Here is a 17,528-nt window from a genome sequence, read left to right on the forward strand (position 1 = left end):
TGCATGTGGCTGCTACTTCTTGAGAAGTTTTGAGGGACAGGGGGAAGGAAGCTGCTGTATGGCATTCAAAACTACCTCCAAACAAGACCACAAAATGCAATCCCATGACATATCTTGACTTGTGCTAAAGGTAAGTGGGTTGCCTCTCTGCAAGAAGCCTTAGCTTCAGTGCCATAAATGATTTTAAGCACAGGAAATGTCCTCAACAGCCTAAAATCCCAGAATGGTCTGGGTTGGAAAGGACCTCCAAAGGTCATCCAGGCCAACTCCCTCTGCAGTCAGCAGGAGCATCCTCAACCAGATCAGGTTGCCCAGAGCCCTGTTGAGCCTCAGCTTGAATATCTCCAGGGCTGGGGCCTCAACCACCTCCCTGGGCAACCTGTTCCAATATTCCACCACCCTCATGGTGCAGAACTGGTTTCTAACATTCAACCTAAATCTCCCCTTCTCTAGCCACCCCTCCTCCTATCTATGCAGGCCTTTGTAAATATAGCCTCTGTCCATCCTTCTTGTAGCCCCATTCAGGTACTGGAAGGCTGCTATTAGGTCACCCTGGAGTCTTCTCCAGGCTGCACACCCCCAGCTCCCTCAGCCTGTCCCCGTAGCAGAGGTGCTCCAACCCCCTAATCATTTTCGTGGCCCTCCTCTGGGCCTGCTCCATCAGGCCCAGGTCCTGCCTGTGTTGAGGGCTCCAAACCTGGCCACTGAATTCAATTCCCTTCCTCAAGAATCCCATATGAAAACTTAACCCAGGAGAGGGTAGAATGGATGGTGTCTGCTTGATCCTAGGGAGCTGCATTTCTGCAGCTGCTCTAACCTCCCTATCTTCCATCCCTATCAAAATGATTTTGAGTAGACATGCTCAAAGATTCCCTTTGTCCCAGGCTGAACTCTGCTCACCTCAGACTCCAGCTCAGTGAGGTTTCCCACTATGTCTCTGCAATCAGACACCAAGTCATCAAGATGGTCCTGAAGGCATTCCAGCTCCTAGAAAATCAGACAGTTTAGTGTCTCACCCAAGAACCCAACTTGAAAAACCAGGAACACATGTCAAGCTGCTCTGCTCCTTGCAGAGTCCTACACCTCACTTAATCCCACTCCCAGAACACATCTAGCATAGAATGGCTTGGGTTGGAAAGGACCTTGAAGATCACACAGTTCCAAACCCCCTGCCATGGGCAGGGACAGCTCCCACCAGCCCAGGTTGCTCAAGGTCTCATCCAGCCTGGCCTTGAACACCTCCAGGGAGGGGGCAACCACAACCTCCCTGGGCAACCTGTGCCAGTGTCTCACTACCTTCACTGTAAAGAATTTCCTTCCAATCTCAGGTCTCACTCTCTCCTCCTCCAATCTCCAGTCTCAGCCTCCCCTCTTCCAGCTCAAAGCCACTGCCCCTCATCCTATCACTACAAGCCCATAGCAGGGACTGTGAGTGCTGCTCTGGCATGTTACTGCCTGTGCTCAAAGCTGCTGCTGCTTCACTTCTGGGATATCACATCGAATTTGCCCCTCACATAACCCTGTGGAGGAGACTGCATTGCCCAAAGGACAATCTACAGTGGGCACTTCAAACAATGGTGTGTGCTCTGCTGCCTGTGCAGCGGGATGCTCCTCCCCTCCAGCTCTGCTAGGACACAGCAATTGAACATGAAAGCCTTTGTTGAAAGTTTGCTAAGCAGCAGCAGATGTGAGCTGAGCTCTGTATAAACACAGGAAGCATGTCAGCATTTGCCACATGGAAATGGGATAAAGTTTATGTGGGAAATGTCAAGCCTCTAACAGAGCATTACAAATACAAGGCAGGGTGGGGTGGCTTCATTGGAGCCCTCCTTCTTAACTACCCTCTTCCCCTCTCTGATGCCACTTTGGAACCTACTGAAGCCAGGCAGGAGGTGCAAAGCTCCTTGCTATCACCTTCATCCCTGTCTCACACAGATGACATTTCAAACTGCACTCACTGTTAATCTGTTCTCAGCTAGAGGGAGACAGCTCAAGGCAAGATGTCTCTTTAGCCTCCTTTTTGCCTTCCCCTTCCCACCCCTCCAGCTTTGCAAATCAGTCAGTAGTGCTCCTGCATGCAGTACCTGTCCTGTCTCTGTTTTCTCACTGCACCACTTCCCCAAATCAATCATGCACTTGTCCTGAAGGGCTGGGTCCAGCTTCACGTCCATGGCACGCTGGTGGAGGATCCTCTGCACCTCTGCTCTGCACTCTCGGGATAGCTGCAAGGAGGGCAAAGAGGCTTTTCAGAATCCCAGCAGGGAGGGGGGGGGTTTGGAAGGGACCACTGGAGCTCATCTAGTCCAAACCTCCTGCTAAAGCAGGGGCACCCACAGCAGGTCAGCAGATGGAATCTCTAAACCCAGCCAGTGCAAACAAGGTGCTGTGAGGCAAAGCACCGAGGTGCCACCAGCAATCCCAGAACAGTATCACAGTGTCACAGTATCACCAAGGTTGGAAGAGACCTCAAAGGTCATCCAGTCCAACCTGGCACCACAGACCTCATGGCCAGACCATGGCACCAAGTGCCACATCCAAGCCCCTCTTGAACACCTCCAGGGATGGGGACTCCACCACCATCCTGGGCAGCACATCCCCAGGGCCAATCTCTCTTGCTGGGAAGAATTTCCTCACCTCCAGCCTGAACCTCCCCTGGCACAGCTTGAGACTGTGTCCTCTTGTTCTGGGGCTGGGTGCCTGGGAGAAGAGCCCAACCCCTTCCTGGCTACAGCCACCTTTCAGGTAGTTGTAGAGAGCAATAAGGTCACCCCCAAGCCTCCTCTTCTCCAGGCTAAGCAACCCCAGCTCCCTCAGCCTCTCCTCCCAGGGCTGTGTTCCAAGCCCCTCACCAACTTTGTTGCCCTTCTCTGGACACCTTCCAGCAAGTCAACCTCCTTCCTAAACTGAGGAGCCCAGAACTGGACACAGGACTCAAGGTGTGGCCTAACCAGTGCTGAGCTCAGGGCAGAATGACCTCCCTGCTCCTGCTGGCCACACTCCTAATGCAGGCCAGGATGCCATTGGCCTCCTGGCTGTCTGGGCACACTGCAGGCTCATGTTCAGCCTACCATCAACCAGCACCCCCAGGTCCCTCTCTGCCTGGCTGCTCTCAGCCACTCTGCCCCCAGCCTCCAGCACTGCCTGGGGTTGCTGTGGCCAATGTGCAGCCCCTGGCACTTGGATGTGTTCAATCTCCTGCCCTTGGCCCCTGCCCATCTGCCCAGCCTGTTGAGTTCCCTCTGCAAAGCCTCTCTCCCCTCCAGCAGCTCAACTCCTGCCCCCAGCTTGCTGTCAGCTGCAAATTTCCTGCTGATGGACTCCATGCCCTCCTCCAGATCATCAATGAAGATGTTAAAGAGGCTGGGGCCCAGCACTGCTCCCTGGGGCACACCACTGGTGCCTGGCTGCCAGCTGGCTGTGGCACCATTCACCACCACTCTCTGGGCTCAGCCTCCAGCCAGTTCCTCACCCATTGCAGTGTGCTCCCATCCAAGCCAGGGGCTGACAGCTTGGCCAGGAGTTTGCTGTGGGGGAGCTTGCTTTCAAATTGCCAAGGGCCAGCTGTTCCCTTAGCCTGCTTTCCTCAGGGTGGGGAAAAAAAAAAGACATTTGAAAAAGCCTTTTCCCTCCCTGATAGATTCTTTGCAGGGTGGCTATTGATTGCTTGGGTCAGCACCAATATAAAATGGAGTTACAAAAGGAAAAAGGCCTCAGCTCAGCAGACTAAGAAACTGCTTGAAAAGGGAAAGGAATTCAAATGTTATGCCTAAAAGGGAGATGTTTTCAATCAATACTTGACCTCTGCCACGACAAGGCCCTTGAAATCAAGCTGAGGAAATGAATTTTTAAGCCAGGCCATTGTGTAAATCCACCAATTCCTGGAGGCTGTGCACACTCCAGGGCCAGAAGAAAGGGAACCAAGCAGCCAGCAGCTTTCAAGGGAGTGCTTTGCAAGCAAACTTGAAAAGAGCAGCTCTGAACCCAACAGATGTGGTTGTGGTGGATTGCAGAGTGCAGGGCAGCAAGTCAGATCCCTTCTGTCTTCTTCAAAGACAATACAAGCACACTTAGCAGAGCCCAGTGCTGCTGCTTTGCATGAAGAGGAAGAATTTCCTGGGGGTGTAATCTCAGCTCTACTCAAAACTTCATTAGAAGCAGCCCAGGACAGCTGAGATTGGAACTCTTTCCACAGAGCCATAGAATGGTCTGGGTTGCAAGGGTCCTCCAAAGGTCATCCTGTCCAATTCCCCTGCACTCAGCAGGGGCATCCTCAACCAGACCAGGCCTACCCAGAGCCTTGTCAAGCCTCACCCAGGGATGAGGCCTCAACCACCTCCCTGGGCAACCTGTGCCAATGTTCCATTACCCTCATAGTAAAGAGCTTGTTCCTGATAGCCAATTGAAACCTGCTCTGCTCTAGTTTCAAGCCATTGCCCCTTGTCCTGTCACCACAGGCTTTTGCAGACAGTCTCTCTGCAGCCTTCCTGTAGCCCTCTTCAGGTCCTAGCAGGCTGCTCTAAGGTCTCCCCAGAGCCTTCTCTTCACCAGGCTGAACAGCCCCAGCTCCCTCAGCCTGTCCTTGTAGCAAGGCTGCTTCCACCCCCTGATCATTTGTGGCCCTCCTCTATACCCTCTCCATCAGGTCCACGTCCTTCCTATATTGAGGGCTCCTGACCTGCACACAGTACTCCAGGTGAGGTCTCAGACCTGCACACAGTACTCCAGGTGAGGTCTCAGACCTGCACACAGTACTCCAGGTAGGTTTCAGCAGTGCAAAGCCAAGTGGCAGAATCACCTCTCTGGCTCTGCTGGCCACACATCTTTTGATGCAACCCAGGATGTGATTGCCCTCCATATAATCCCTCACAGAATAATCACAGAATGATTGAATAACTCCTTCTTGCATCAAACCAATGTTGCAGCTGTGTGACCTCTCTACAAGGAGTCACATTCCTCTTTGGGCAGAGCAAGGGGGAAGGGCCTGCACTGTGTCTAAACAGACAGAGCCAAGCTGTTCTCAGGACTTTCAGGACACATTTCCCCTTCTCATAGCTCACTGGGGCCGTTCTGCTGTACCACAGCAGCAGCACAGACCCCCAAGGCACAGCTGAGCAGCAGTGCAAGTAGCTTCTAAGTAGCTTTTGTGAGCCCCTGCAGTTTTAGCTGCTTCCAGACGTCCCTCCAGCCCTCCTCATCACAGATCAAAGAGCAGTAGGCTGCACTCCAGCACTTACCCTCCTTCCTTGCTCCTCTGTTCGGTAGGCATGCCTGTACAAGCAGGAGAAAACAGCCCCTGGAGGCATCAGCTCACTGGTCTCATTCCAGCCGTGGGTATGGCAGAGGCGGGAGGCGTCCCCTTGACACTTGCGGTACAGGACAGTGTCCAGCCTGCAAACACAGAAGGCATCAGCACAGCCTCACCCAGACCTGCAGACACAGAAGGCATCAGCACAGCTTCACCCAGACCTGCAGACACAGAAGGCATCAGCACAGCCTCACCCAGACCTGCAGACACAGAAGGCATCAGCACAGCCTCACCCAGACCTGCAGACACAGAAGGCATCAGCACAGCCTCACCCAGACCTGCAGACACAGAAGGCATCAGCACAGCCTCACCCAGACCTGCAGACACAGAAGGCATCAGCACAGCCTCACCCAGACCTGCAGACACAGAAGGCATCAGCACAGCCTCACCCAGACCTGCAGACACAGAAGGCATCAGCACAGCCTCACCCAGACCTGCAGACACAGAAGGCATCAGCACAGCCTCACCCAGACCTGCAGACACAGAAGGCATCACTACAGCCTCACCCAGACCTGCAGACACAGAAGGCATCACTACAGCCTCACCCAGACCTGCAGACACAGAAGGCATCACTACAACTTGATGTGGCTCAGGGCAATGCCAGGCACTGCTAGAGGCTGGGCAGGGACTGGCTGCAGAGCAGCCCTGAAGAAAAGGCCTTGGGGGTGCTGGGGGAGGAGAGGCTCAGCAGCAGCCAGCAGGGAGCACTTGCAGCCCAGAGAGCCAAGCAGAGCCTGGGCTGCAGCAGCAGAAGTGTGGCCAGCAGGGCCAGGGAGGGGATTCTGCCTCTCTGCTCCACTCTGCTGAGCCCACAGCTGGAGCTCTGGAGCCTCTGTGCCAGGAAGGATCTGAACATCCTGGAGCACATCCAGAGAAGGGCCATGAGGATGGGCAGAGGGATGGAGTTCCTCTCCTATACAGACTGAGGGAGCTGGGGTTGTTCATTTGGAGAAGAGAAGGCTCCAAACAGGCCTTCTTGTGGCCTTCCAGTATCTGAAGGAGCCTACAGTAAAGCTGGGGAGGGACTTTAGGGTGTCAGGGAGTGATAGGACTGGTGGGGGATGGATCCAAGCTAGAGGGGGGAAGATTCAGATTAGACATTAGGAAGAAGTTTGGCACAGGTTGCCCAGGCAGGTGGTGCAAGCCTCATCCCTAGAGGTTTCTAAGGCCAGGCTGGACGTGGCTGTGAGCAACCTGCTGTAGTGTGAGGTGTCCCTGTCATGGCAGGGGGGTTGGAACTGGCTGATTCCTGAGGTCCCTTCCAACTGTGTGACAATTCTGTGACACTGTGATCCACCCAAACCTGCAGACAGAGAAGGCATCCCCAGCACTTCATTCAAACCTTTAAGGCTTCTGAGGCCAACCCCCTCCTCTCCAGCTCCTCACACACCACCACCTCATTCAACAGCAGTGTCTGCCCAACCAAACCAACAGGTGGCCAAAAGCCTGTCACTCAGTTTGGAATCACCTCCCTCATCTTGCAAAAAACCTCCTGAAGAGCCTTAATGACAAACTCAATCTTCAGCGCTTCCTGAAGTGCCTCCCACTCTCCTCTGCAGCCAAGTGCTGACACAGGAGCAAAGAAATCACCACCTCCCTGATGTCCTAAGGCAGCAGAAAGGCAGGGACACACCATGTTTTGCTTGTGTAATCACTGAATCAACAGAGAATGGATTAGGGACCTCAGAAATCATCTTCTCCAACCCCCCTGCCCTGGGCAGGGACACCTCCTATGAGACTAAGTTGCTCCAAGGCCATATCCAACCTGGCTTTGAATACTTCCTGGCTTGGAGACTCCAGAACTTCTCTAGGCAACCTGTTCCAGTGCCTCACCACCTTCAGGGGGAAGAACTTTCCTAAATGCATCTTTTGGGGTCAGGATGTTGCAAATACTCAGCCTTCCTTCATGTTGAGTCTGGCTCAAGCAATGAGTTACATGCTGGGGACGTGGCACAGGCAGGGGAACCAGCAAGGAAGGGAAACAGAAAGAAGAGGGAGGGAAAAGTTGCCTAGGGCCACAAAGGTGATCCAAGGGCTGGAGCAGCACTGCTGTGAGGACAGGCTGAGGGAGCTGGAGAGGAGAAGGCTCCTGGGAGGACCTTATTGCTGCCTTCCAGTACCTGAAGGGATCCTACAGGAAGGCTGCAGAGGGACTTTTCCTGAGGGTGTCTAGAGCCAGGCCAAGGGGAAATGGTTTGAAGCTGAGGGAGAGCAGGGTTAGAGTGGAGCTGAGGAAGAAGTTCTTCAGTATGAGGGTGGTGAGACTCTGGAATGGGTTGCCCAAGAAGGCTGTGAATGCCTCCTGCCTGGAGGTGTTCAAGACCTGACTGGATGAGGCCTTCAGCAACCAAGTCTAGTTGAGAGGAGTCCCTGCCCTCGACAGGGGAGGTTGGAGCAGGTGTTCTCTGAGGCCCCTTCCAACCTGAGCCATTCTAGGATTCTATTCTTGTCTGGCTGTGCAAACAGTTATGGAGATGACTAAACAAACAGCCACAAAGCCCTAAACTCTCTGGTCCATGAAGCCCTGTGTAATTTACAAGAGGAAGGTTCACAGAGCTCTTAACTACTGGCACTGCTGCCTGCAGACCCAGCCATGAGTCAGATCTCCTTCAGGCTCTGTCTGAATGCCCTTGGCAGCAATCTCTGCCTGTGATGTCTTCCTTCCTTGTGGTCACTGACAACAACCATCCCATTCCTGGCACTAACCCCATCTGATGTACTCCACTTCCTCACCTCTCCATCTTCCTCAGAAGGAAAACCCAACACTACTTCTTTCCTCCCTGGCAATGCTTATCAAATGTAGACTCTCCCCATCTTAACCCAGACAGACAGGGGGGCTCTGTGTGTACTGAAAACAAAGCACTGCCACCTGTGGGTGGGGAAGTTAGCAAACCAGCTCTCCAGAGGCAATCAGATCTGTTCTACAGGCTGTCATCACACCTAGAGAACCTGAGGAGAGGCAGAAATGGAAGCAGGGTGATCCTCACACTGTGCTGCTTTGTTAGACTTGGAAGCTTGGGTTTCTTAATTCTCATTTTGTAGCACTCAGAGCAGCTAAAACTGGCTGCCACCTACACAGAATATGACCTCCAGCTTCTGCTTTGAGCTAGACCAGAACTAATTCTGGACAGGGATTTGACTTCCCAACTCAGTCTCTGCTCTGTGAGGCAGCTTCTGAAGTTTAGGGCAGGTTTGCACAGCCAGGGGCTGCTCCTAGCAGTGAGAAGCTGATGGGGAGAGCTCCTGCCAAGGGTTGGGATGCAGATGGCTCTGCCTTGGACTTGCTCCTCTGCAGACCAATGGCAGAGGAGCAAGTCCAAGTTCCCTGTGCTGGAGTGCAGGAAGTCAGAGGTGGCACCTGTGGGGAGGAGTGGACAGGACAGGTGACCCTCAATTGACCACCAAGGGATGGCATCCTGTGGATGGCATCTCCAGGAGAAAGCTAAGGGATCAGCAGGGTTCAATCTCTTCTTCACTGGGCATTCTGCCTTCAGTCCTGATCTACGTGTTCAAAGATCCAGCTGCAGTACAGCTGCTGAATCCTGTCCCCATCTGCTGTTGAGTCCAGTCTGGGACTTCCTGAGGGCTCACAGCCAGCACCAGTGGTGACAATGGTGATGTCACTGCCACCAGGGGTTGGGTTCCCTATTGGTTTGCATCTATTTCATTTTCTTGTCCTTTTTTCCATCCCAGCTAGCTCAGTTTCTCTCCCAACCCCTCAGTCTCCCTCCCTTATTCCCTTTATCTTCCCTTTGGGAAGGTAGAGGCCTTCATAGGCCTTCACCTAGTGGCCAGCCCTGCCCTGCCCCTTGACACAACTTCAGTATGGCCACTGAGAATGCTTTTAATTAAAGCTGCATTGAATTTTAGAGCACAAACCTGAGATGCTGTTTAGGGCAGCATCCTTTCTAAGCAAATACCTGATTCAAGTGGCCACCACACTGATTTCCCTCAGCAGCTTTTGCCCTGAAGAGCAGGCCTGCTTTGAAGTCCTCTTGACACAAGCATGAGCTATTCTGTTTTACAAGGAAGCACTAATGCAGCACAACACTAAAGGGAAGCATCAGATGAAACTTAAACCTTGGCACTCACTTCCAGTCACGAGATATAAAGTACTGGAGCTCCAGGAGTCTATGCTCACAGTCCTCTACCATCTTCTCAGTGTACAAATGCTCCATCAGGCAAGACAGAATCCTGCAAACAGAAGGGAAAAAAAAAGGAGTTAGGTCAGGGACTGTCAGAATCATGCTGAGCTTCCTCCTAACAGGTGGGGTTGCCATAGCTGTGGCTCACTGGAAAAGATCAGCAAGTTGTTCAGCAAAGTGAAGATGTGGTTGAGGCCCTGTCCCTGAAGACATTCAAGATCAGACTTGATATGGCCCTGGGCAGCCTGATCTAATTGGAGCTCTCCCTGCTGCCTGCAGGGGTGCTGGACAAGGTGATCTTTGAGGGTCCCTTCCAATCCAATCCAATCCAATCCAATCCAATCCAATCTGTGAAGGCTCTTTCTCTTCCTTCAGAGAGATGACATCTAAACCAGCAACTCTCTTCACCTCCATTGCCTTGCTTAGCAGTACATGGCAAAACCATAAGGACTACTGTATATAAAATCTGGCTCAAGAAACAATCTACATGAGACCTCATGATAAAGGAGACATGGTGAAGATAAAGGAGGTCACACAAGAAGAGTGCGACCAGCAGGCTGAGCGAGGTTCTTCCCCCTCCACTCTGCCCTACTGTGGCCACATCTGGAGTCCTGGGCTCAGTTCTGGGCTCCCAAGCTCAAGAGAGGCAAGAAACTACTGCAGAGAGTTCAGCAGAGTCTCCAAAGCTGCTGAGGGGCCTGGAGGATCTCTGTGAGGAGGGAAGGCTGAGAGCCCTGGGGCTGTTGAGCCTGGGGAAGAGCAGCCCGAGAGGGGCTGGAGCCTGTCGTTCTGGGTAGGTTTTTAGTTATCTCTTCAGGTCAACCAGAGAAGACTGATGGAAGCCTCCAGAGGAGGAGAGGCCTGTGGCAGGCCAGAGGCACCTACATGGGGTCTCCTGAGCGGATGTGCTTGCAGGCAGTCTGGATGACCGACTCGCAGGCCTCGTTCAGCGCCCGGTCGATGCGGTAATCGGCGCCGGGGTCTGTTTCCTGGATCAGGGTTTGAAGCTGCAAGAAAGAAATTGGGGAGAGGACAACAAATGAGGGCAAAGGCAACTGAGAGCACCCACAGCTTGTCAGAGTGGCAATGCCATGCCAAAAGAAGCAGCACCACCAGGCAGGAGCTCTGCTCTGCAGTTGCTTATTCCAAGCGTTCGCGCTGCCAGCGCCGTTACCGGGCGCTGCCGAACCCTCACAGAGCCACAGCCTGGGGAGGCTTGGAAGGGCCCTCTGGAGATCATCTAGTCTGACCCCTCTGGCCAAAGCAGGATCAGAGAATCACAGAATGGTCCAGGCTGGCAGGGACCTCCAAAGGTCATCCAGTCTGAGCTCCCTGCAGTCAGCAGGGACATCCCCAACTGGATCAGGCTGCTCAGGGCCTCATTGCGCCTCACATTGAATATCTCCAGGGTTGGGGCCTCAACCACCTCCCTGGGCAGCCTGTTCCAGTGTTCCACCACCCCCATAGTAAAGAGCTTGTTCCTGATAGCCAATCTAAATCTGCTCTTCTCTAGTTTGAAGCCATTCCCCTGGTCCTGTCACTGCAAGCCTCTGGGAACAGTCTCTCCATCCTTCTTTGCAGCCCCCTTCAGGTACTGCAAGGCTGCTATTAGGTCTTCTGGGAGCCTCCTCTTCTCCAGGCTGAACAACCCAGAGGCCAGGCCACACAGGAACACATCTAGGCAGGTTTGGAAAGCCTTCAGAGAAGGCCCAGAGAAGCCTGGCCCAGGTTGCCCAGAGAGGTGGGAGATGCCCCATGGCTGGAATCACTCCAGGCCAGGTCGTTTGGGGCCCTGAGCAACCTGCTGCAGTTGCAGATGTCCCTGCTGAGTGCAGAGGGGTTGGACTGGATGAGCTTTATGGACCTCTTCCCAAACCATTCCATGATTCTATAGGACTCTGAGAGTCATCAAACAGAAGCCTGTAGAGGATCCAGTTCCTAACAGGGGGCTGCACCTTCCTCAGCAGGAGAAAGGAGAAATGGTAATGTCCTCTGCAAAGCTTGCTAAGAGGCAATCAAAGGGGAAGAACAGGATTGTGCTGGTATCAACTCATGTTCTCACTTGCCTGGAGAGGACACAAAAGTTTCACTGACATACAGAATCATACAATTGTGGAGCTTGGGAGAGACCTTGAGGTCAAATCCAACCACTCATTGAGAGCTCACAATGCCACCACTACTGCTAAGCCACCACCACTAAACCACCTCCCTCAGCACCACTTCCACACAGCTTTTAAACATCCCCAGGGATGGTGACTCCACCACCTCCCCTGCCCAGGGCCTGAGAACCCTTTCTGGGAAGAAAATTTTCCTAACATCCAACCTGAACCTCCCCCCCTGGTAGAATTGAGGCCATTTCCTCAAGGGTGTGAGGGTGCTGGAGGCCTGGAGCAGGCTGCCCAGAGAAGTCTTCTCTGCAGAGCTTCCAAACTCCCCTGGCCATTGTGATCCTGGGCAAGCTGCTGTGGGTGCCCTGCTTTTAGCAGGGAGGGGGGTTGGAGTGGATGAGCTGCAGAGGTCCCTTCCAAGCCTCACTCTGCTGAGGTTCTGTGATTCGGGACCAGCACTCAGCCCAAGATCTCCATGTCCCACATCATTTCCTACTGAAAGGTGAATACCCAGAGAGTGCCAAAGGGCAGACTGGGATCATATTCTGACAATCAAACAACTGCAGCTGACAAATCTGGAGGAGAAGTGGGGGAAAAAAGGAGAGTTTGCTTCGAAGGCAAGTGCTCAGCAACATCAAACAGTTTACCCTGTTAACATCTTGACACTTCCTTAATGATTTTAAGCTACTGGCCCCCAGCCCCTCTAAATCAAAAGCACAGTTACAATTTCATCCTCCCCCTTCACCTAAACACCATTCAGGAGCCTTTCAGGGGCAAAGCCTCTAAGATCACAGAGAATTAAAAAAGCATCAGAGAAGTGGAGCAAAGACAAGCTGGAGTCATTTATCCACCAGAGCCCAGAGTGCCTGGGAAGAATGCAGGATTCCCAAACAGCTTGGCCACAATCAATGGGAGAAGGATCTAGGGGACACAGGCAGCTGGGAGGATGCTGTCTGGTAGGGCACAAGCTGCTGATTCAGAGATTCACCAGAACATAACACTAAAAAGGAAGCATTTTATACTAAAGAGGGCTGGGGGGCTGTGCTGAGAGAGTTGGGGTTGTGGAGGCTGGAGAACAGAAGGCTCTAGGGAGATCTGCTGGTGGCTTTTCGGTGCTTAAAGTGTCTTCTAAGAAAGCTGGGGACAGACTTTGGAGCAGGGCCTGTTGTGACAGGACAAGGGGTGGGTGATGGTTTGAACTGAAAGAGGGAGATTGGGAGTGGAGAGCAGGAAGGTGGGGAGAGCCTGGCCCAGGTTGCCCAGAGAGGTGGGAGATGCCCCATGGCTGGAATCACTCCAGGCCAGGTCGTTTGGGGCCCTGAGCAACCTGCTGCAGTTGCAGATGTCCCTGCTGAGTGCAGAGGGGTTGGACTGGATGAGCTTTATGGACCTCTTCCAACCCAAACCATTCCATGATTCTATAGGACTCTGAGAGTCATCAAACAGAAGCCTGTAGAGGATCCAGTTCCTAACAGGGGGCTGCACCTTCCTCAGCAGGAGAAATGGTAATGTCCTCTGCAAAGCTTGCTAAGAGGCAATCAAAGGGGAAGAACAGGATTGTGCTGGCATCAACTCATGTAGAGCCCTACACATCTACACATGTAGGATGAGTGGAGCTCCTCCTTCAAAGACAAAGGGTTAAATAAAAGCTCAAACCTGGCACCTTCTTATGTGTGCAGGTCCAAGAAACTGGCCACAGCATCATGTGGGCAGGACTCCTCCTCAGGGCTCAGCTCAGGCAAGTATTTGTGTTGTGCTGCCATAAAATCATGGAATGGGTTGGGTTGGAAGGGACCCTCTAGGCCAACTGCCCTGAAGTGAGCAGGGACATCTATAGAACAGCACCATGCCAGAGCTCAGAACCACAAAAAGGTTTGGGTTGGAATAGACCTTAAAGATCATCCAGCTCCAAATCCCCTGCCATGGGCAGGGACAGCTCCTACCAGTCCAGGCTGCTCAAGGCCTCATCCAACCTGGCATCTGACACCTCCAGGGAGAGGGCAGCCATGACCTCCCTGGGCAACCTGTGCCAGTGTTTTCCCACCCTCACTGCTAACAACTTCTTCCTCATCTCTAGTCTCAATCTCCCCTTTTCCAGCTCAAAGCCATTAACCCTCATCCTGTCACTGCAAGCCCTTGTCAAAAGTCTCTCCCCAGCTCCCCTGTAGCTCCTTCAGGTACTAGAAGTCTCTCCAGAGCCTTCACTTCTCCAGGCTGAACAACTCAACACTCCCAGCCTGTCCCCACAGGAGAGGTTCTCCAGTCCTCTAGAGAGTTATCTTCATGGAGCCCTCTGGACCTGCTCCAACAGTTCCATGTCCCTTTTATGCTGGGGGCACCAGAACTGGAGGCAGCAGCTTCAGTATAAAAGAACTGGTTAAAAGCCCTCCCACCCCCCCTGCAGATTTGTACAGACATTCTTCTTCTCCAAGCCTGAAAGCTGAACCACTTCTGGTGGTCCTCCCTGCCTTGACTTCTGCCTCGTTCTGAAGGTGCACTTCCCGATCTGGAAGCCATTCCTGAGCTGATCTTGACCTTCCAGCAAATCTGCAAAGAATCAAGTTCTGAGGCAGCAGATTTGGATTGCACACTCAGGGCAGGAAAGAAGGATTTGGCTTTTCACACAAAGCTCAAGTCCTGCACTGCAGCTCCCCGCAGAAATGACTCAAACTCTACAGCTGCTGCACCACTACACCTGGTGCTGCTGCTGCTGCTGCTGCTGCTGCTGCAGAGAGAAGCTGCAGCACAACAGCAGCCTGTGCCTGACAACACATTGACAAAGATTTCTTTACCTTTGAAAACAGGCAGGCACCAGTGACACTTGGGGCTCGGACTTTAAGCTGCCTCCTGCTTGAAAAGGGACTGCAGTGGTTGTGTGAGCTGCAGGAGGTAAAGGGTCACCTCTCCCCCAACTCCTACAGCAGCTCTAACACCCTCCTCAGCCTTTTTTTTTTTTGGGCACTGATGTCACTTTTCTTGGCTCATCAGTCATTAAAAACAGGCATTTGGAGATTCACAGAATGGTTTAGACTGGAGTAGACCTTAAAGATCACCCAGTTCCAACCCCTGCTGCCACAGGCAGCGACACCTCCCACCAGCCCAGGTTGCTCCAGGCCTCATCCAGCCCGGCCTTGAACACCTCCAGGGAGGGGGCAGCCAGTTTTTGAGGGGGGAAAAAAGCAAACACAGCCACCATTAGTAATGTGCTGCTTGATAGCAAGTTACACCTCCAACCCAGCATCACAGAATACACCCAGTTAGAAGAGACCTCCAAGCTCATCCAGTCCAACCCTCAACCCAGCACTGAAAGGTCACCACTTATTCATGTCCCTAAGCACCAGGTCCACAGTCTGCTTGAACACCTCCAGGGATGATGAGTACAGCACTGCCCCTGGGCAGACCACCCCAATGTCTGAGAACCCTTTCAGGGAAGAAATATTTCCTAACATCCAGCCTGAACTTCCCCTGGCACAGCTTGAAACCATTTCCTCTGATACCTTCCAGTATCTGAAGGGGAGGCTGGGGAGGGACTGCTCAGGATCTCAGGGAGTGATAGGACTAGGGGGAATGGAATGAAGCTGGGGGTGGGGAGATTGAGGCTGGAGGGGAGGAGGAAGTTCTTCCCCAGGAGAGTGGTGAAGCCCTGGAATGGGTTGTCCAGGGAGGTGGTTGAGGCCCCAGCCCTGGAGGTGTTCAAGGCCAGGCTGGATGAGGCTGTGGGCAGCCTGAGGTAGTGTGGGGTGTCCCTGCCCATGGCAGGGGGGTTGGAACTGGCTGATCCTTGTGGTCCCTTCCAACCCTGACTGATACTACGATACTACTATGATACTCTGCTCCTGTTACTTGGCACCAAGAAGAGGCTGCCCCCTGCTCCCCTTCAGGGAGCTGCAGAGAGCAAAAAGGCCTCCCCTCAACCTCCTCTTCTGAGCACCCCCAGCTCCCTCAGATGCCCCTCACAGGCCATGTGCCCCAGGGCCCTCTACCACGCCTCGCTGCCCTTCTCGCAGTATCACCAAGGTTGGAAGAGACCTCACGGATCACCCAGTCCAACCTGGCACCACAGACCTCATGACTAGACAGACCACGGCACCAAGTGCCACCTCCAACCCCCTCTTGAACACCTCCAGGGACGGTGACTTCTCTGGACAGGCTCCAGCCAGATGACAACGACCCAACCGCCTCCAGCGTCGAGCGGCAGGCAGCGGAGCCTCCGCCTGAAGGCCAACCACCACCCAAGCCAGCAGGCCGGCAGGAGAGGGCGATGACAGGAGAGGATCTTACTGCCTGCTGACAGTTGAGGCCCACGTTGCCCTTCTCGCCCCGCACCACCTTCATCAGGCAGTGCAGGGTGCGGCCCTTGCGGTGCAGGCCGGAGCAGTGGTGCTCGATCTCGCCGCGGCAGCTCAGGATGATCTCGGGGCTCAGGGAGAAGTCCTCCATCAGCATGCGGCGGTAATCCAGCATCTCCCCCTGGCACTCGCTGCTCACCTGCCGACCTGAGCAGAGGGGGAAGGGGACGGGTGGGAGCCGGGGTTAGGCACGCAGCGGCACGGCTCTTCGGCCCGCACGAGGCCTCCGAGGGGTGCGCCGAATCCAACCCGCCCTCCAGCCAGGGAACTGCAGAATTGTTTGGGTTGGAAAAGACCTCCGAGGTCCGGCCCGACCGGTGACCCAACCCCCACCACGGCCCCAAGCTGCCGTGGCCACTCCATCCCCGAGCGCCTCCAGGGGTGGCGACCCCACCACCTCCCTGGGCAGCCCGCGCCAATGCCCGACCGCTCTCTCAGCTCCTGCTCAGCAGAGCCCTTCATACGGCCAGTGAAGGGACCGGCAAAGCTCATCTAATCCAACCCCCCCCTGCAGCCAGCAGGGTGGGCCACGAGGATGGAGGGAGGGCTGAAGTGCCTCTGCTCTGGAGACAGGCTGGGAGAGTTGGGACTGGTCAGCTGAGAGAAGAGACAGCTCCAGGGAGACCTTACAGCTGCTTTGCAATGTCTGAAGGGGATCTGCAGGAAGGGCTGCTCAGAAGGGCTTGGAGTGATAGGACAAGGACAATGGTTTGAAACTGGAGCAGGGGAGATTTGGGGTGGACATCAGGAGGAAGTTCTGCACAATGAGGGTGGGGAGGCACTGGAACAGGTTGCCTAGGGAGGTGGTTGAGGTCCCAGCCCTGAAGACATTCAAGACTGATGTGTCCCTGGGCAGCCTGCTCTAGCTGGAGGTGTCCCTGCTGACTGCAGAGGGGTTGGACAAGACAACTTTTGAGGGTCCCCTTCAACCCAATGCAGTCTGTGAAGCTGTGAATCTCAGCAGGTTGCTCAGAGTCCTCTATAAACTGACCTGGAATGGTTTCAGGGGTGAAGCCTCTACCACCTGGCTGGGGAACCCTTCTTGACCTATGCTACCATTATGCAGGAAGAACAGGGACGAGGCCCAGGCCCTGGACCACATCAGATCACAACAAGAGCACGAGAGCAGACATGCTGCTGGGAGTTAAAGCAGTTGTTGTGGTAGCTCTGGGCCTGTAAAACAACCACTCCATGGCCTCATGCATAGCTTTGCCAAAAGGACTCCTGAAGAATCTTATTTTGGACTTCCCATCACAGGAGTTGCTTGGGAAGAACAGCTGCCAACAGCGGCTCTGCACTTGTGTAGCCCAGATCAGCTTTGCCCTGTCTGCTCAAGGGGTCCTTTTTCTCCTGCAGAGAGAAAATGCACCTCTGGTAACTGACCAGCTCGATACAGAACTGAAGGAGGAAATTCATCTGGACAGCAGCTTGAAGATTTGCTCTGAGGAAAAGGTTTTCTAGAGCAACAGCACATCCTTGCTTAGGAAGTCAAAGCCTGGAACAGAAGATGTCACCCAAGAGTGTCCACCTAGCCAAACAGCTGCACTGAATCTGAGCTAGCAGCTCACATCTGCTGACAGCTTTCAATGAATCACAGAATGGGACTGGGATGGAAGGGACC

General features: G+C 53.8%; 1 protein-coding gene across 1 annotated transcript in view; it reads right to left on the reverse strand.

The window, feature by feature from the left end:
• Positions 1–17,528, reverse strand: part of GLG1 (golgi glycoprotein 1) — a 144,172-nt gene that overhangs the window by 21,711 nt on the left and 104,933 nt on the right. Inside the window, exons 8-13 of the mRNA XM_054170236.1 lie at positions 15,840–16,054; positions 10,336–10,457; positions 9,398–9,499; positions 5,235–5,388; positions 2,085–2,222; positions 901–987 (exon numbers count right to left, since the gene is read on the reverse strand). Of these exons, the coding sequence (XP_054026211.1) occupies positions 901–987; positions 2,085–2,222; positions 5,235–5,388; positions 9,398–9,499; positions 10,336–10,457; positions 15,840–16,054 (818 nt within the window). The remainder of the gene's footprint in view (positions 1–900; positions 988–2,084; positions 2,223–5,234; positions 5,389–9,397; positions 9,500–10,335; positions 10,458–15,839; positions 16,055–17,528) is intronic.

This window comes from Dryobates pubescens, chromosome 19 (genome assembly GCF_014839835.1).
Source record: "Dryobates pubescens isolate bDryPub1 chromosome 19, bDryPub1.pri, whole genome shotgun sequence".
In the NCBI taxonomy this organism is placed as follows: domain Eukaryota; kingdom Metazoa; phylum Chordata; class Aves; order Piciformes; family Picidae; genus Dryobates; species Dryobates pubescens.